The 16,419-nt window shown below is 34.8% G+C and overlaps 1 protein-coding gene across 1 annotated transcript in view; it reads left to right on the top strand.

Moving 5' to 3' along the window:
• DLGAP2 (DLG associated protein 2) overlaps nt 1-16,419 on the top strand; it is a 213,473-nt gene that overhangs the window by 148,544 nt on the left and 48,510 nt on the right. Inside the window, exon 5 of the mRNA XM_074226339.1 lies at nt 14,806-15,155. Within this exon, the coding sequence (XP_074082440.1) occupies nt 14,806-15,155 (350 nt within the window). The remainder of the gene's footprint in view (nt 1-14,805; nt 15,156-16,419) is intronic.

Below are 16,419 nucleotides of genomic sequence, written 5' to 3'. Positions count from 1 at the left end.
GAAGGAAGGAAGGAAGGAAGGAAGGAAGGAAGGAAGGAAGGAAGGAAGGAAGGAAGGAAGGAAGGAAGGAAGGAAAGGAAGGAAGGAAGGAAGGAAGGAAGGAAGGAAGGAAGGAAGGAAGGAAGGAAGGAAGGAAGAAGAAGAAAGAAAGAAAGAAAGAAAGAAAGAAAGAAAGAAAGAAAGAAAGAAAGAAAGAAAGAAAGAAAGAAAGAAAGAAAGAAAGAAAGAATTTCTAAAGGAAATTAACTCAATTAAAAGTATATGTCCCTAGAGGTGCATACCCATTTGGAATTACAAACAGGCATGCACCTCTAGGGACATATATACTTTTATGTGTTTGACTTCTCTACCTGTATTTATAGATTGTGGCAAGGGTGGAAGCATCAGAGAAGCCCAGTTCCATGATATTATCAGTATAGGGAATACCTATTATTAAAAATATCTGTACAAATGCAGATCAGCAACTTCTCATTAACTTACAGTCTTGGAGAACTGTCTGGAACACTGAAAGGTTTCTTGATTTGCTCAGATCTTCCATCAGAGGCAGGACTTGAACTTAGATCTTTCTGATTCTGACTCTATACTCTGTCCTTCAGCCTTTACACACAAATACAAAACACCTAATTTATCCAATGTTCTAGGAAAATAAGGTTTTTATTCTCCCTGAATAATATTTCCAAATAGCTGTTTGTCAAGTGAATATTTCTTATGGAAAAATATATTTCGTACCTTATAAATCAGAGCAAAAGGAATAATTGATCCCTTAGTGACACAAGATCATCATTTATGCACATTTATTAATTTGAGATTTCACTTGTAATTTAAATAGTTACTAAAGTGTTTAGGGTTACTTGCCTCCATAGCAAATGACCCCAGAATGCTATGTCTTTTGAATTCTTCTAGTTCCCAAGTAGATGCTCTTGAATACAAATACACTTTTGTAATTTTCTCTCATTGACTTTGTATCCAAAATTTTAACTACTATGGAACTAGAGTTTTCTCCCAGGGAAACAATATCAGAAGAAGGCATGCTTCTCTCCTAAGAGGAGTTGTCTATGTGACCCTCTGTTGCATCTGCACCATGTTTCACAACCTTCCAGTAGTCTCCATGCTGTCTTCTTGTGCTACTACACCAGGTTTCATCACTGAGGGAGGAAAAACCTTCTTATGTATTCAAAAAACTGCTGCCTTTGTGATTTTTCTGCCTTTTCCTGTCTTTCCAAATCTCCTCTTAGCATTTTGTGCATTAGTATGGATTTAAGTGGATATGTGTGTTCTCTCCTCCTTGTAGTATTTATACTCTGAGCTTTCTTTCTAAGAGCAGAATGAAAGGTTTTGTCTCCTGTTGAAGGAATTAAAGGTATGAACCAGCCAATGGAGAAGGGATTTGGGGAACAGGATTTTTTACTCATAATATCAGCATTACATTCTTAGACAATACAATACTGATTTTTTTTCATTCTAATGGAATGTAGAATCATTTACATATTTTCCAACAAAACACAATTTGATTGTTTTTATAAAGCTATTAAATGTCATCTGCTACTACTGTTATTTTATCTGTGTGATCTCAAATAAATCATCTATCTCAGTTTCAGTATTCTCATCTGTAAAATGAAGTGGATGAAGTATAGAATGTCTAAGGCTTACTCATCTAAATTCAAGGATACCATATTTGAAAAACCAATAGTGAATTGCTTGATATTATCTAACTTGTACATGAATAAAGGCAATCATTAACTCTAGTGATCCTTTTTAATTTCAAAAGAAGCATAATTAGCTATGCCTTTATCTTTATAATAAAATTTTAGCCAAAAAATGCTTCTTAAATTTTTATCAATATCTGTTTCTTGCATTTTATCAGTATTTATATCCCATGAATCAAAAACTTTTAATAGCCTTAATTTTCAGCGTTCTTTTTTTTATTAGAAGCAGAGTTGCATAAGCGATCAGAAACTGCACTTGGAAATAGGCATTTACTAGCTATGTGACAAGCCTCAGTTCCTACATTTGCAAAATGAGGACAATTATAGCACCTATTTTGCAGGAATTTAATAAGGATCAAACACATTAGTGTGGGCAAGAACATTTAGGGGGGGGATTTAATGCATTCTTCTGAGGACATGTTAAATTAGAGAAATGTCACATATCCAGAAGATGTCAGCTATCCATTAATTAATTTTTTTTAAATTATGGATGAGGAAATTGAAGCCAAGAGAAGATAGTGTTTGGGGTAAATGATGAGACAAGAGATGCAAATAGGGGATATAAATGAAGGGGAGAAACACTCATCTGAAGAAAGATGATAGGTAGATGAAGTCTCATCCATGCAAGTGTATGGGATCAAGAAAATCTAGGTTAAAACTCATTTTTCATCTCTTAACATAAGTTCTAGCACCTGACTTACTGGCATTTCTGATTTGGGTCTCTTCACCTGTTACCTCCTTTGATTCCCATATAGCTGGAAACAATCAAGACTACATATAAATTTTTGTAGAGTTCTGCTTTTTTACTAAAGGGAAAAGGAATGATTGTCTATATAAGTGCCAACTTTGTATCACACATTGTACTAATAACTTTTAAAAATATTATCTCATTGAATCCTCACAAGAAGGTTGATACTATCATCATCACCATTTTACAGTTGAGGAAACTGAGGCAAACAGAGCCTAAATGACTTGTCCAAGTTCTTTCAGTTATTATGTGTCTGAGATCAAGTTTAAATTCAGTACTTCCTGACTCCAGGCCCATTATTCTTTCCATTGTGCCACCAGCTGCCTCTGAATATGAAGAATCTTATGTTTGCATTCACAAGTGATCTTCAGAAAGAACTATCAAATAAAATATAGTACTGACATTTATTCAAAGGCCTAAGATAGTCTTTGGAAGAATATCACATCTGGATTCTTCACACCACTAAGACATTCATCAACTCTAAAATGAAAAACTATTGAAAAATTCTCAAGATCTCAAACAGATCTCACCAATGCTTATCAATTTACTTCCTAGAAACCTCTATGGCAGTGTGAGGCACTGGGCTAGAGACCATAATATCTAAGATGCCAATCTCTTCTTTATGAATCAAAAAACTGGGATTCTAGGAATGGAAAAGTGCTTGTCTAAGATCATGTACAATTTGAACCTGTATATACCATACTGCTTCATCTAACTGAACTGAAAAAGGCACTTTCTCAATGATTAATACCATCACAATTTGCCTTCCAAATGCCATAGAAATGTCTTTTCAATAATTCATTCAACATATATTTAATGTACACTGTCCAACACACACAGTACACAGCACTATGATGGATGCAAGGTGATGCTACTTTATAGAAAATATAATCTCGTCCTCTTCTCAAAATCCAAGAGGAAGAAACTGCCTTTCTCCCTCAAAATTGGCCCTTTAGTGTGGCCTACAATTGTATAATAAGATGCTTTTTTTCATATTCATTGATGACTTTTTCATTTGTGTAAAAAAGATTTTAAAATATCTAATGTTCTTTGATTCTGGGTCCAGTTATCTCAGAACATACTGTAATAGTCTTTCTCAACAGCTGCAGATGCCACAGATGAATTGTTAGCATAAAATAGTGTGTCATCTTTTTTTTCCCTTTTCTCCATCCAGATGGTTGATCATTGTGCAAAGAAAGGATGGTGATTAAACATCACCCTTATTTGGCTAAAACTGAACAGAACTGTCACAACCCAAATTTTAGAGTCCACAATGCATTAATTTTGCACTTAGGTTGGAGAAAGGAAAAAACTGTTTCGTGAAACTGTTAGAAATGATATAAGCTGCATTAGTAATGTTCTGAATAATGCAGAAATGCTGATAATTTGAGAATTACAGTAATGTGATTCCCTCTCTATAACTTATAAGAAACAAGGAAAATGTGGTCCAGAATCATTACATAGGTAGGTTATTTCAAGGTTTTATTTCAAGTTGCAATTACTTATTAATTATATTATTTCGGTGCCCATGGTGGAGAAATATAACAAATTAAATTTTCTCTGCCCTGCCCCAGATTTTATCATTTGCTATTTTTCATCAATATTTTGGATGCAGACATAAAAAGTACTATAAATTTTCTTTTGCTACCAACAATTTTATATGTACTATTTTTAAAGGAAGCACAATACATCCTGACAGACAGATGTAAGACTCACTGGTGTAGACTAAAGCATGAATTTTGAGGGCATGACCAATGTGGAAACTTATTTTGCTTGATTTTGTTGTAAAGGTTTTATTTTCTTTTTTTCCAATGGGGAAAGATGGGAGAGAAAACACTGAAAAAAATTAACTTTAGAATAAAAACAAAGCATAAGCTATTTTATAGCTATAAAAGAATAATGTGCTATGTTCTCCCAAATATATTTTTTGTTTGCATATTGTATTATTATTAGAATACAAAATTTCAAAGCAGTAGGGACTAGTTTTTGTTTTGTCTTTGAATTCCTAGCATGCTTCATAAATGCCTTATAAACTGTTCTGATTAGTCAAAACTTTGATAGAAGTATTGTCCATAGGTTGGGGTCCCATTACTTAAGATAGGATAGTGTTGGATTAGGACCAGGGAAATGAACTTATTGTCTGAAAAAAATATCCAGAATTATGTTTTCCTCTGTTTTTAAGGTAGGACTTAAAAGTTAAGGAGGATATTTGGTACAATGGGAAAAATATTTGCTTTAGAGTTAGAGTCGAAGGACCTAGGTATGAACTCCTAGTTCTGCCACTTGCAAATCACTCAACCTCTTGTTCTCAGTTTCTTCACATAAAAAATAAGGATACTGGAGTAGAGGATTACAAAAGGCAGTTTCTCAGCAATAAACACACTAACATTTTACCTTTTAAATGAAAAAAAAACTACTTTCCAATTCATTTATTCGACCTTTACTCTATGCCTACTATGGACAATGCTTTGAGCTAAGTTCAGTAATCAAAGGTATTAGAAAGTTTTGAGGGGCCTCTAGGTGGCATAGTGGGTAGAGAATAGAACCTGAAGTCAGGAGGACCTAGGTTCAAATTCAACCTCAGACACTTAATAAATTACCTAGCTATGTGATCTTGGGCAAGTCACTTAACCCCATTGCCTTGCAAAAACAAAAAGAAAAGAAATTTAGAAAAGGACTCTACCTTGATCTACTACAATGCCTTCTAGACATCTAGTCACTGTCATCAATTCTGCTGATACTCCTTAAGGACTCCTGGGCCTTGTCATCCACCCTATGGCTGATCTCTTTTATAACAGCTATCTCCCCCAATTAGAGATTATCCTCCTTGAGACCAGGACATATCTTATCTAATTTTGATTTCAAAGCTTAACATAATACTCAGTACTTTATAAGTGCTTAATAAACTATTTTTTGCATTTGCTCACTCACTGAATACATTGGCCCTTATGGAATCTTTCCAATTTTCACTAAGAGTTCCTCTCCACTTTAAATCCTACAGTAGTACATATACAAGGAAAACCTTTAAGGAGAAAAAGAACAACTCTTTCTAAAGATAGGAACGAATGGGTGATACAAGTAGCAGAGAGCAGTTATTTATCTCTCCAACTGGTGATACAGCAAAAACAAGTTAGGACAAAGCTTTTTCTAAAGAAAAGGAAAAACATTTATTCTAAGGGTTATAAAACATGCAATCCTTAATTTTAAAGATTTTGAATGAAAGGTGATAGAATTGTATTAATGGAAGGATTTAGAACTATTGGGATGTGTAACACAGCTATAGGCACTTTAAGGATTATAAAATACTTTCTTTATAACATCTCTGTGGTAAAGGTAAGTCATTTTTATCCCAGTTTGCAGGTGAAGAAATTGAAATACGATGAGGTTAGGTTCTTAATCCACAATCACAAAGCCAGTATGAGTAGAAAAAAAATTTAACCTCAGTTTTTTTATTACAATTCCTATTTTCTTTCCAATAAATGAAAGCATATGGCTTTTTAAGAGCCCTTTGAGTCCTATTATTCTGTGGCTGTAGTTTGAATTTTCTCACTTATAAGAATAATGAATGACAATGGATTGTGGGGCTAAGGTGAGTTAAGTGGGACAAAGTGATGGAAAAAATAAGAGCATCAATAGTATGAAAACACAATGAAACCAAACTTCAAAGGTTGTAGTTATTCTATTGTGGGAAAGAAAAAGCAGATTAAACCTTTAGTATAACCCATCAGAAGTACATTTACTTGATTTGCCTCTACTTCTGATAAGATAGATTTCACCCCTGGAAACATAATGCCAAAAGTGTCAATTTAGTCTTTGGGTTTCTCTAAAGTAATAATAATAATAATAATAATAATAATAATAATAATAATAATAATAATAATAAACAAGAAGAAGAAAGAAGTCATCAATAGAAATAAATCATTCAAATCACGTTGACTATGTATGTCATTATCACGAAGTCAAAAGAAATATAGTATTTTCCCATCTAAATGAGGGGAGAGAGAACACAAGACATGCAATACAATTCAGTTCCAGGAGTATTTTATAAGCTATTGGTACAGGATCAGTACTGGGCTTGACTCTGAGGTTTTATATTCTACATAATATAATATTCCTTTTGGAAACAACATCTGAGAAATTGCAGTTTTGGTTATTGTCAAAGAGTAGGCTTCTTTAATTCACAATGTAATAGAAATTGAAAATTGCTTCCCAACCATAACCTCTCCAGTAACATTGAAGAATACCCTCATGGGTAGTGTAAAACCTAAAAATGTAGAAACCTTAAAAATAAAAATAAATAAATAAATAAATAAATAAATAAATAAATAAATAAAATGACAGAAAATATAGGTTAGACATTTTAAGTTTTATTCTCTAAGATCTTATCTCTAACATATAGGTAGTAGCCATTGAGGTAATGACCATATCCACTGAGAATACAGAAAATTATTAACCTTTTTTATTTACTTGACAATGAAAGTTGCACAATATCTCTGCCCAAACTGTACAAAGATTAGTATCTTTGTACAATACTATCTGATCTCTTGTTTCTTCCTGTAAGTAATGAAGGAAAACTTGGGCATGGGAGTGATGAGATCAGTTGGAGACAAACTTTGTTAATCTTTTGTTTTTATTGTAAAGGGAATCTTCCTACTTCCTTTCCTCTTCCAATTTAAGCCATACCTGAGGGTCTGACCTTCAGCCTGATTTGGATTGCATTGTTTTTTTGTGGAGCAGCTAGGTGGCGCAATGGATAGAGCGCAGGCCCTGGAAACACCCAAGACCACCCAAAAGAGACCCCTCCTCAAAAGGCAAAAATCTCCAGTAGGACTTGGGTCATTACCAGGTCAACACCCTCTCCCATGGATTCTGAGAGAGAATTTAAGGAGACTGAGGAAGGGGCTCACTCTCTTTTACCTTCCAGCCTCCTGCTGAACCCTGGCCAGATGGCCTGGCCAATTCAATCAGCAATCTATGTGGTCTTCTCTTTAAACTCCTTTTAACTTTCCTATTAATTTCTTAATATGTTTTAACTTCCTTTAATAAATCTCTATTTTCTTTCCAAAACCTGAATTCCTGAGTCTGTGTTGCAATTCATCACAGGGCAGAACGGAACCCAAGAAACAAATCAACGGCAATAGAAGGACAAGTCTCCCAGCATCCTGACCATGTTCCTTCTGAGTTTTTAATTAATTTAGGGGGAGATACCCAGGAATCCTTTTTTTTACTATTTTTAAAAATTCATTTATTTATTTTTCCCAAGCATACACATGTATATTTTTAAGCTACAAAATTTTCTTCCACCTCCCTTCCCAACCTCTCCTCTCAGAGGCAGTCAGGTTAATATTGTACACATACATTTGTCTTACACATGATTAGTCATTTTCAGTATAAGAAATTAGGATTAAGGGAAAGAAATACATAAGAGATATGCTTTTTAAAAAGTGAATGTGGTGTTCGTCAGATTTTGATGGATTTGTTTTTATTTTGGTTTTCTTCCTCTGGATGAAGATAGCATTGCATAGCCAGTCTAATACATTTATCCCAGCTCTGATCTGCTGAGAGGAGCTGCTTCCATCAAGGTTGATCATCTCACAATGTTGTTGTTTATGCGTACATTGTTCTCTTGGTTCTGCTCCCTTCCCTCAGCATCAGTTCTTGTATTTCTTTCGATGCCTCTCTCAAATCTTATCATTCATGGTTTCTTATAGAACAATAGTATACCATAACATTCATATACCATAACTTGTTCACCCATCCCCTAATTGATGGGCATCCCCTCAATTTCTATTGCTTTGCCACTACAAAAAGTTGGCTGAGAATTTAGATAATAGTCATATAGTTTTCAAAACCAATTAACTAGCTGATTAAAAGATGAGACATGTTATATTAATTTTAGACTAAATATAGAATTCAACCAAATGAGCCATTTCTACTTGTTGAATAATTTAAAATATTCCAAAATGGTTCTGACTGTAATTTTAAATTAATCCAACTTGTCAATTATGCCACAAAATTACAGCCATCAATATTTGTGGAGAAGAGGGTTGGAGGATCTCCGATTATTCACATTTTAAATGAAATGCGACTTATTAGTTAGAGAAAAGATCAGTTAACAAAGTCCTGAAATGATTCTGTAGTGAGTCAGATTGATTCAACTTCGGGAACAGCAAGATTTAATTGTGTTTCTTTTCTTTCCCTCATTTTGAACAAATCACTACTTCTTTATCAAAGCAAACTCTTTTCAGTTCATGTTAAAGGTGAGATTAGATTAAATAAAGAATTTATTAAGGAGTTATGTGCCATAGGACTTGGTGCTGGGACTAAAAATACAAGGAAGAAGAAAAATAAAGGGGGGGAAATGTCCCTGCTGTTCTCAGGGAGCTTACATTTTAATGGGGGGGGTAGATAGTATATAATAGGGAGCTTAAAAAATTGGGGAAAGGTGCAAGGTGGAAAATTGAAGAGAATCAAGAGTGGGACCAATTGATTGATTGATGTGGGCACTTTCTTAAGTGCATGTTATAAGGATGAAATCATATATCCAAGGAGGAGGCTACAGAGGTGCAGGCATCTCCAGTATAAGGACAGCCAGGGAAAAAGTAAGAGTTCAGGAAGTCAGGACAAAAGTTTATGATCTGGTCAATTAAACAATTGAGAAAATATATATTTCCAATCTTTTTAGCTGTCAATTGATTTGGAATGACAAAGTCTATGCTTCCATACTTGTAAGCTCCTCATTTATCATTAGGACATGTGATGGAGGGAGGCAGAGCCAGAGCTGTGCCTCACCTCAGATTGTACAATCCCTCACAAACTGGATTGAGTGCATACCATAAGGGCTTCCCTGTGCTGCCTCTGTTAAGTTCATATATACAGTACAAATTCTGATTCTGATACTACTTGTGCCTCTCCAGTCATGGACTGCACCGCACCGCACATTAAAATCCCACTATAATAGATTATTCTTCACAGAATTAATTATCCTTCTACCAAATCTATTGATAAATGTCTCTGAACTTCAGTAGATTCATTCTTGGACAACAGATGCACAATCAATCACCATGTCTATATTCAAAAACTCTAGCAGGTGTGTCCAACCTGTGTCCATTCAATACCTCCCCCCCTCCACATCATTTTTGTTTGTACTCATTGTTGATGTGGGTTGCATTGTATTCATGAAGGGGTATTCAATTCTGTATACACCCTTTAGGGGATTTTTGTTGAATGTAGAAGTCCAGAATAGCTAAAAGGTTGGACACTGGCCCTACAACTTTCCATAGTCTTTGTGTGCTTAGAGTTCACCTACAGATCCAAGTGAGGTACTGGAAGACACTAATACAAGAAGATGAAAATATGAGATTAGTACTGTTTTTTTTCCCTGTTAACAAAAAGTAATAACATCTGCTGGGTATTCTATGAAAATAAAAACAGTCCTAATCATGGTTTACTCAATTTTCAGATTAATTTAAATTAAATTTGGTATGGTTCACAACTCAAACAGATATGAAAAGGAAACCTCTGAGAATACCTAAGTATTAATGAAGACAAGAAGAAATGAATGTCTGTTGAATGCATTGCTTAAATTTTCTAGGCAAATTTCTGTCTAATTATGTGGCATTTCAGTTGTTCTTGCCTGTGAATACCATTATAATATTCACCATATGCTTCATTGTTCGCTGGTGAGAGGAGCACAGCTGGCAAAAATGCAGTAACAGTCATTTCCATGATGACCTACCTACTCAATCTTAAGGTTTTGAAGATAAGTATAACTTTCATAATACATTCTTTTCTTCTGCAGTACCTTTTTACATTACTTTTACCCAAGGGTGGTACAGACAATTTTATCAATATGATTGTTATTGCTTAAGAGAAACACAACTTCATTAACTTTGCAATATTATCTGGGGTTTTATCCACAGCATCTATTAGCAATTATATTCTGAATACGCCTATATTTTGTTTCAACTATATCACTGTAACTCTAGATATGTGATTATAGGATGAAGATTCTTTAGTGAATGAGCCATCACTAATTGGTTAACATGAAGATAATTATCTATATTTCTAATACTGTGGCATAAAACACCCATTAGATGCTATTTACCAAAAAGTTTTCTTCATAGTTTCCCCCTGCATTTTATCCTTTGAAGAGAAATAAAATTACATACATGGCAAGTCAGCATAGTAAAAAACTTAAATGGGGGGAAAGGGTACTGTTTTTATTATCTCTGATGTGTCACTATAAGTTCAGAATACTTTAGGACATTAGTTCCTATACTGATAAGGTGAGAAATGGGTAAGCATTATCATATCTGAGAGCCAAAAGCATAGAAAAATAGAAATTATTTAGCCAAAAGTTCACAGAGATTTAGCCACAATTCATATAGCTCTTTAGGAGCAGAAACAAGACTCTTGTTTCAATGGACTCCACAATCCCCCACAGGATTCTTCTACCTCATTTCTAGATGCTCAAAAACCAGTAATGAAGTCTGAAGCATAAGCCCAATTTTTTACCACCAGTTTTATACTTGATTCAAATATCTGCAGAAAAACACAGAAAAGATGTAGAAGAAATGGAAAGATTGTGTCTTTACAAAGGCAGTAGACAAATGCTTAACAATTTTAAAAATCACTAAAAATTAGGTTTTAATCTGGGAAACCATCTCCAATGAACCTTTATTCCTTCGAACCTTTTAATTTCCTATAAAAAATTACCTCAAACCTTTTAATTTTCTATAAAAAACTATCTTTAAGAAATATTAATTCATCCCTTTTCCACTCTAATATGATCCCTAAGATTCTTTGTAAAAACATAAAGAATGCTTTGCCTGATCTGGGTTTTCATCTACTTTGTCTGATCCAGCTCCCTTTATGCTCCCTTTATCTATATCAAAGGTTTTCTTATTTGAAGTCATATCCTTTCCTAGACACATTTTAAGAAGCATGGAATACAGTTTTATCTACTCTAGACTTTTTTAGAAGTCACCAAGAAACAGAAGCAATGATTGTGACAATATTTCCACTAAGTATACTGATGACTGCACTGAGCCACATGTGCTATACATGTGCATATAGGTTATACATATAAATTATACATGTGCAGTCATACAAAGCATCTATCCTCCTTAGTCATACTGTGAAATAAAATACAGACAGAAAAAAATTAAGAAAGATAAAGAAAGCAAAGAAAAAGCATGCCTCAATATTCATGATGGTAAACTTCTTAAGAACAAGGTCTATGTCTTACACTTGCTTGTATTTCCTACAATACCAAACACAACATTTTGCAAATAGGAAGTACAGAATAAATATTTGCTAACTAGTTGATACTGGGGAAGTTAGAAACTGGAGAAGATGGTTTTAGATGTTTTTTCTTTCTTTCCAGGAAGAAAGGGGCTACTATATTCTTGAGCAGAAGAAATAAATATGACTGTCATTTGTTTCAATGCTACTTTGTCATTTTCTAATTTTATAGGTTGGCTTTTCAAGGACTATGTTTAAAAATACCTACCTCTGAATTTTTTAACATACAATCTCTAGATCTTGAAATTCAAAGATATGTACTTTGTTCATCATAAAGAGTCATCTTTTATAAACTTAGGGGTTGGATTATTTTTAATTTTTGAGATGATGTCCTATAACTACTTTAACAATTCCTTAATTTTCCAAAGTAGGAAGGAAAAGTTAGTTAACTAAAGAATTGTTCACATAGGTGGAGAAACAAAACCTGTAATTAAATCATCAGACTTCCTGATTTGGCTCTTAGAACAATGAACTATGTCCAGAAAACCCAGGTGGATGAATTCCAAAATCAACCCAGGGATGTTCTAAATACAGAATGTAATTCTCATTTATAAATATCAGAGAAAAGTGATGAGGGACTCCCAATCTACAAAGTCCTAAATAGATCATGCTACACCTGGAGAGTTTTCCATTATAATTAGGTTAGAAAACCTAGATGCCACTTAGGGACTGAATAGATTTCCTTTGGCCTTTCTAATTAACATTTATTCATGCCCCTTAGGAAATATAGTGCCGAGGGTTTGAAGAAAAGTATATAAGAGATAGAGGGAAGTGGGAGCTAAGACCAACACACCTGAAGAAGGAAGTGATAACTGAGAAGCTCTTTTTCTTAGAGTTAACAAATGATACATGATTGGCAACTTTCCAACATCACAAAATAGAATGAGTTGCTATGGAAGGGAGTGGATTCCTCACACCAAGGTCTTCAAGCAAAAACTAAATGACCAAATGTCAGAGATTTTGGTTGAATTGTAAACTAGATTAGATGTCCTCCAAGGCCTCCTCTGAGGAGGATTTCTTTCTAGAAAGAAATTGGAGTTATGACAAACCATTGCACTCTAAGAAGTTACAGAAGACTCAGTATCTCCATCTTGGATCAGTAAAGAAGAAGCATTTTGGTTAGGAATAAAATGGGAAATATTGGGGGGAAGAAAGTTCCCTTGAATTGGCCACAAGTAGAGAATCTGGTTACAGGGCAGTAAAGCCTCAGATTCTTGGTTGGAGCATTCGTTCTTCATACACGGAAAATTTTGAAATATATGTTAAATTGAACAGAATGAAAAGGTTAAAAATTTATTTTGCTTGGGTTTTGTTTCTTTTTGTTTTTTATCAAATTTGAAAAATCACTTTGGGTTATGAATAAGGTAGGACATCCTTTATTTACTTATTTGTTTTGGTTCAAACTAAGGGGGGGGGGATTACCATAGTTGCCTGGGAATGGTGAGCGGTTAAAGAAATGACTTGTCCATGCTGCTGTGTGGAAAAGATAAAATTTGAACCCAGATCTTTTTACCTCCTTGTCCTTTTGCTACTCCAGTTTACCTCAGAGGTTAAGGAAATACTGAAAAAGACTGCTCAAACATTGGAAGAGTAAAATTTTGAAACATCATTGATTTTCAGATTCATTCATATTGGGTTTTTTTAATTCTCAGGGTACTTTCCCTGAAAATGATTTCAGGGTATTATTATTCATCCTTCCCTCAAATTTGATCTCATAAAGAACCTTGAGAACACTTGTTTACTCATCCCCCCCCCCCCCCCGAGCATAACAAACAGTCCTTAGACATCTACAACCCATCCATGCGGGTAGTTTTTCCTTGGATTTTAGTGAAGAGTTTTTCATTACTGGTTAAGGGGCACTTTATTATCTCTTGCTTTGAAGATAAAATAAAATAAGCTATTTTAATGTAAACTCATTTGAAAACTGAAGAGAGTGTTAAGTAATATTTTATCATAGCTGACAAAATAAGTTCTTGCCCATAGCTTGAGAGATCTTGTAAATGAGCCTAATGAAAATTAGACAACTTCCTAAAAGATATGTAATATTTCTTGCCTCTCCTCAGTTCTCTCTCTCTCTCTCTGTCTGTGTGTGTGTGTGTGTGTATCTGGTTCTCTGTCCCCCCCCCATTTAAGTATGTATACTACATATAGGTGCATATAACTCCTTACTTTGACCTCTTGGGGAACAGACAGAAAGTAAAAGCCAATTTTTCCAGTTTTATCTCACACTTCTCTTCTAGATGGACCTTTCAGCCAAAATAGTCAACTGGATATTCTTCAAATATATGCTAAAATCTTCTCCTTTTCCATGCCTTTACTTTTGTTGTGCCCTATACCTGAAATGGCATTCCCATTGTTCATGATCAAACTCTACCATAAGGACATCTTTGGTCCCAGCCATTCAAGTGTCCTCTGTATTTTGTAGTTCTTATGCACTTAATGATATATTAAAATTATGGCATTTATATACATGGCTTGTTTCCCCATACTAGAACATAAACTCTATGAGGGCATGAATTATATTTTATTAATCTTTTTATCCCTCACAATACAATATTTTCCATAAGGTGAAAAATCAGGAAATAGCTTTCAAGATTTGGAAATGGAGGGGGCACAAGGGGGACAGAAATGAAACATGCATCATTCTTAGCAAAAGGGAAGAAGATTTTGAGGACAATTATGCATATTGTTAGATGCAGTCATTGAAATGGTTGTTTGCTCAACTTTTTTATTGCAAGAGAACAATGTATAACATATACTGAAGTGACTGATACAAAAAAAAATGCATCCGTAAACCTTATTTAAAAAATTAAAAGGAGGAAATTAACAAAAGTGAAAGTGGGCTGAATCTATATAAAATTAAGCCTAGACAAAACTTTTATAACAGCATTTTCTAGGCTGCTACAACTAAACATAGTGCCATTTTAGTTGCCTCATTTGTATATTACAAATATTAACGCATAATTATGCAGAGCCAATTCTAGCAGAAAAAGATCCTCATATCTATATTAATTTGTGGTTTTTTCCCCTTTGTTCTTTTTCCAGCTGTATCATACACAAGTTATAAAAAAACACCACCACCAGTACCCCCTCGGACAACCTCCAAGCCTCTGATTTCTGTCACCGCCCAAAGCAGTACAGAATCTACCCAGGATGCCTACCATGACAGCCGGACTCAGAGGATGCCTCCATGGCCACAAGACGGCCGAGGCATGTACAATTCCACAGACAGCCTGGACAGTAACAAGGCCATGAATCTCGCCCTGGAAACAGCAGCTGCCCAACGCCACACCGCTGACAGCCAGAGCTCCTCAGTTCGAACCAGCGACAAAGCTGTCTTGGTGACAAAAGCTGAGGAGTTCCTCAAAAGCCGGCGTTCCTCAATAGGAATTCAGGTAACCTATCATCAACATCTGTTCTGTGAGGAACTGCTTACCTTGGCTCTATAATTAGCACCAAATGAGTCTGCCATATTTACTGACTCCAAGAACCTCTCAAATAACCCTGGGTGAATAGTACATTCATGCTCCTTCACATCATGGCAAAGTGACCAAAGAGACAAGGCTTCGGTTCATTCCCAATAGAAGAGTACTGGGATGATTCTAGATTATGAAGGATTATATGATTATATGTATTATATAAAGAAATGATTATAAAATGATTATACCATGATTTTAAAAGGAAAGCAAAACTCTAGCTAACTTGGTATCCAAGGACCCTAACAAATGATGATTTGGGGCCACTGTAGCCAGGTCCTACAAGTAATAAATATCCTGAAGTGATTACAAGTATTTAAATTTACACTATTTAAAATTATAATTATATTAAATATAGTCATTGATTCCTGCCCAAAAGAAATATGTGGGCAAATTTGAATAAACTTGAACTAATCAGGGCCTGGTTATAAATGTACAAGTTTTAGGACACATTTATTTATATTTCAGGTAATAGGAGCTGAAAGATCTGGAGCTAAAGGGGTTAGAAGTCATGTAGTATAATCTCCCATTAAATAGAAAGATGAATGACTGGGAGTGAGAGGACCTGGATTCAAACCCTACTTCTAACACTTACTGTAGCTTCCTTTTTTTCTTTTCTCTCTCTTTTCTTAAGGTTTTAGCAAGGCAATGGGGTTAAGTGGCTTGCCCAATGTCTCACAGCTAGGTAATTATTAAGTGTCTGAGGCCAAATTTGAACTCAGGCCCTCCTGACTCCAGGGCCAGGTGCTCTATCCACTGCGCCACCTAGCCACCCCTAACACTTACTATATATGTGACTCAAATAAATGACAACTCCACTGAGCCTCATTTTCTTCACATGCAAATTGAGGAGGGTGACCTAGTCCTTATCATCTTTAGATCTAAGATCTTATGAACAGAAGCCGAATTCTGTTCTGTAATAAACTAGAAGGAATTACACACATTTTAGGTAAACTGAAAATTGCCTGCTTTCTAATCTTATTAAATCCTTATTCCCAGCCTCGCAGAAATCCACCCTCCATACAGGAAATGTCCAACATACTAAAAGCCTTTCTCTAGATGATCCTTGGTTACCAATACAACTTTAACATTGTCCACCTATCATCTTTTGCTATTACTAAATGTGAAATGATATCTTTGGTCAAGAAGAGAAGAAAGGTATCTAGAATGGGTCCCTACCTTT

This window comes from Macrotis lagotis, chromosome 1 (genome assembly GCF_037893015.1).
Source record: "Macrotis lagotis isolate mMagLag1 chromosome 1, bilby.v1.9.chrom.fasta, whole genome shotgun sequence".
Taxonomy (NCBI): Eukaryota; Metazoa; Chordata; class Mammalia; order Peramelemorphia; family Peramelidae; genus Macrotis; species Macrotis lagotis.
The sequence above is the reverse complement of the archived record's forward strand: the minus strand, read 5'-3'. Positions and strand labels throughout refer to the sequence as shown.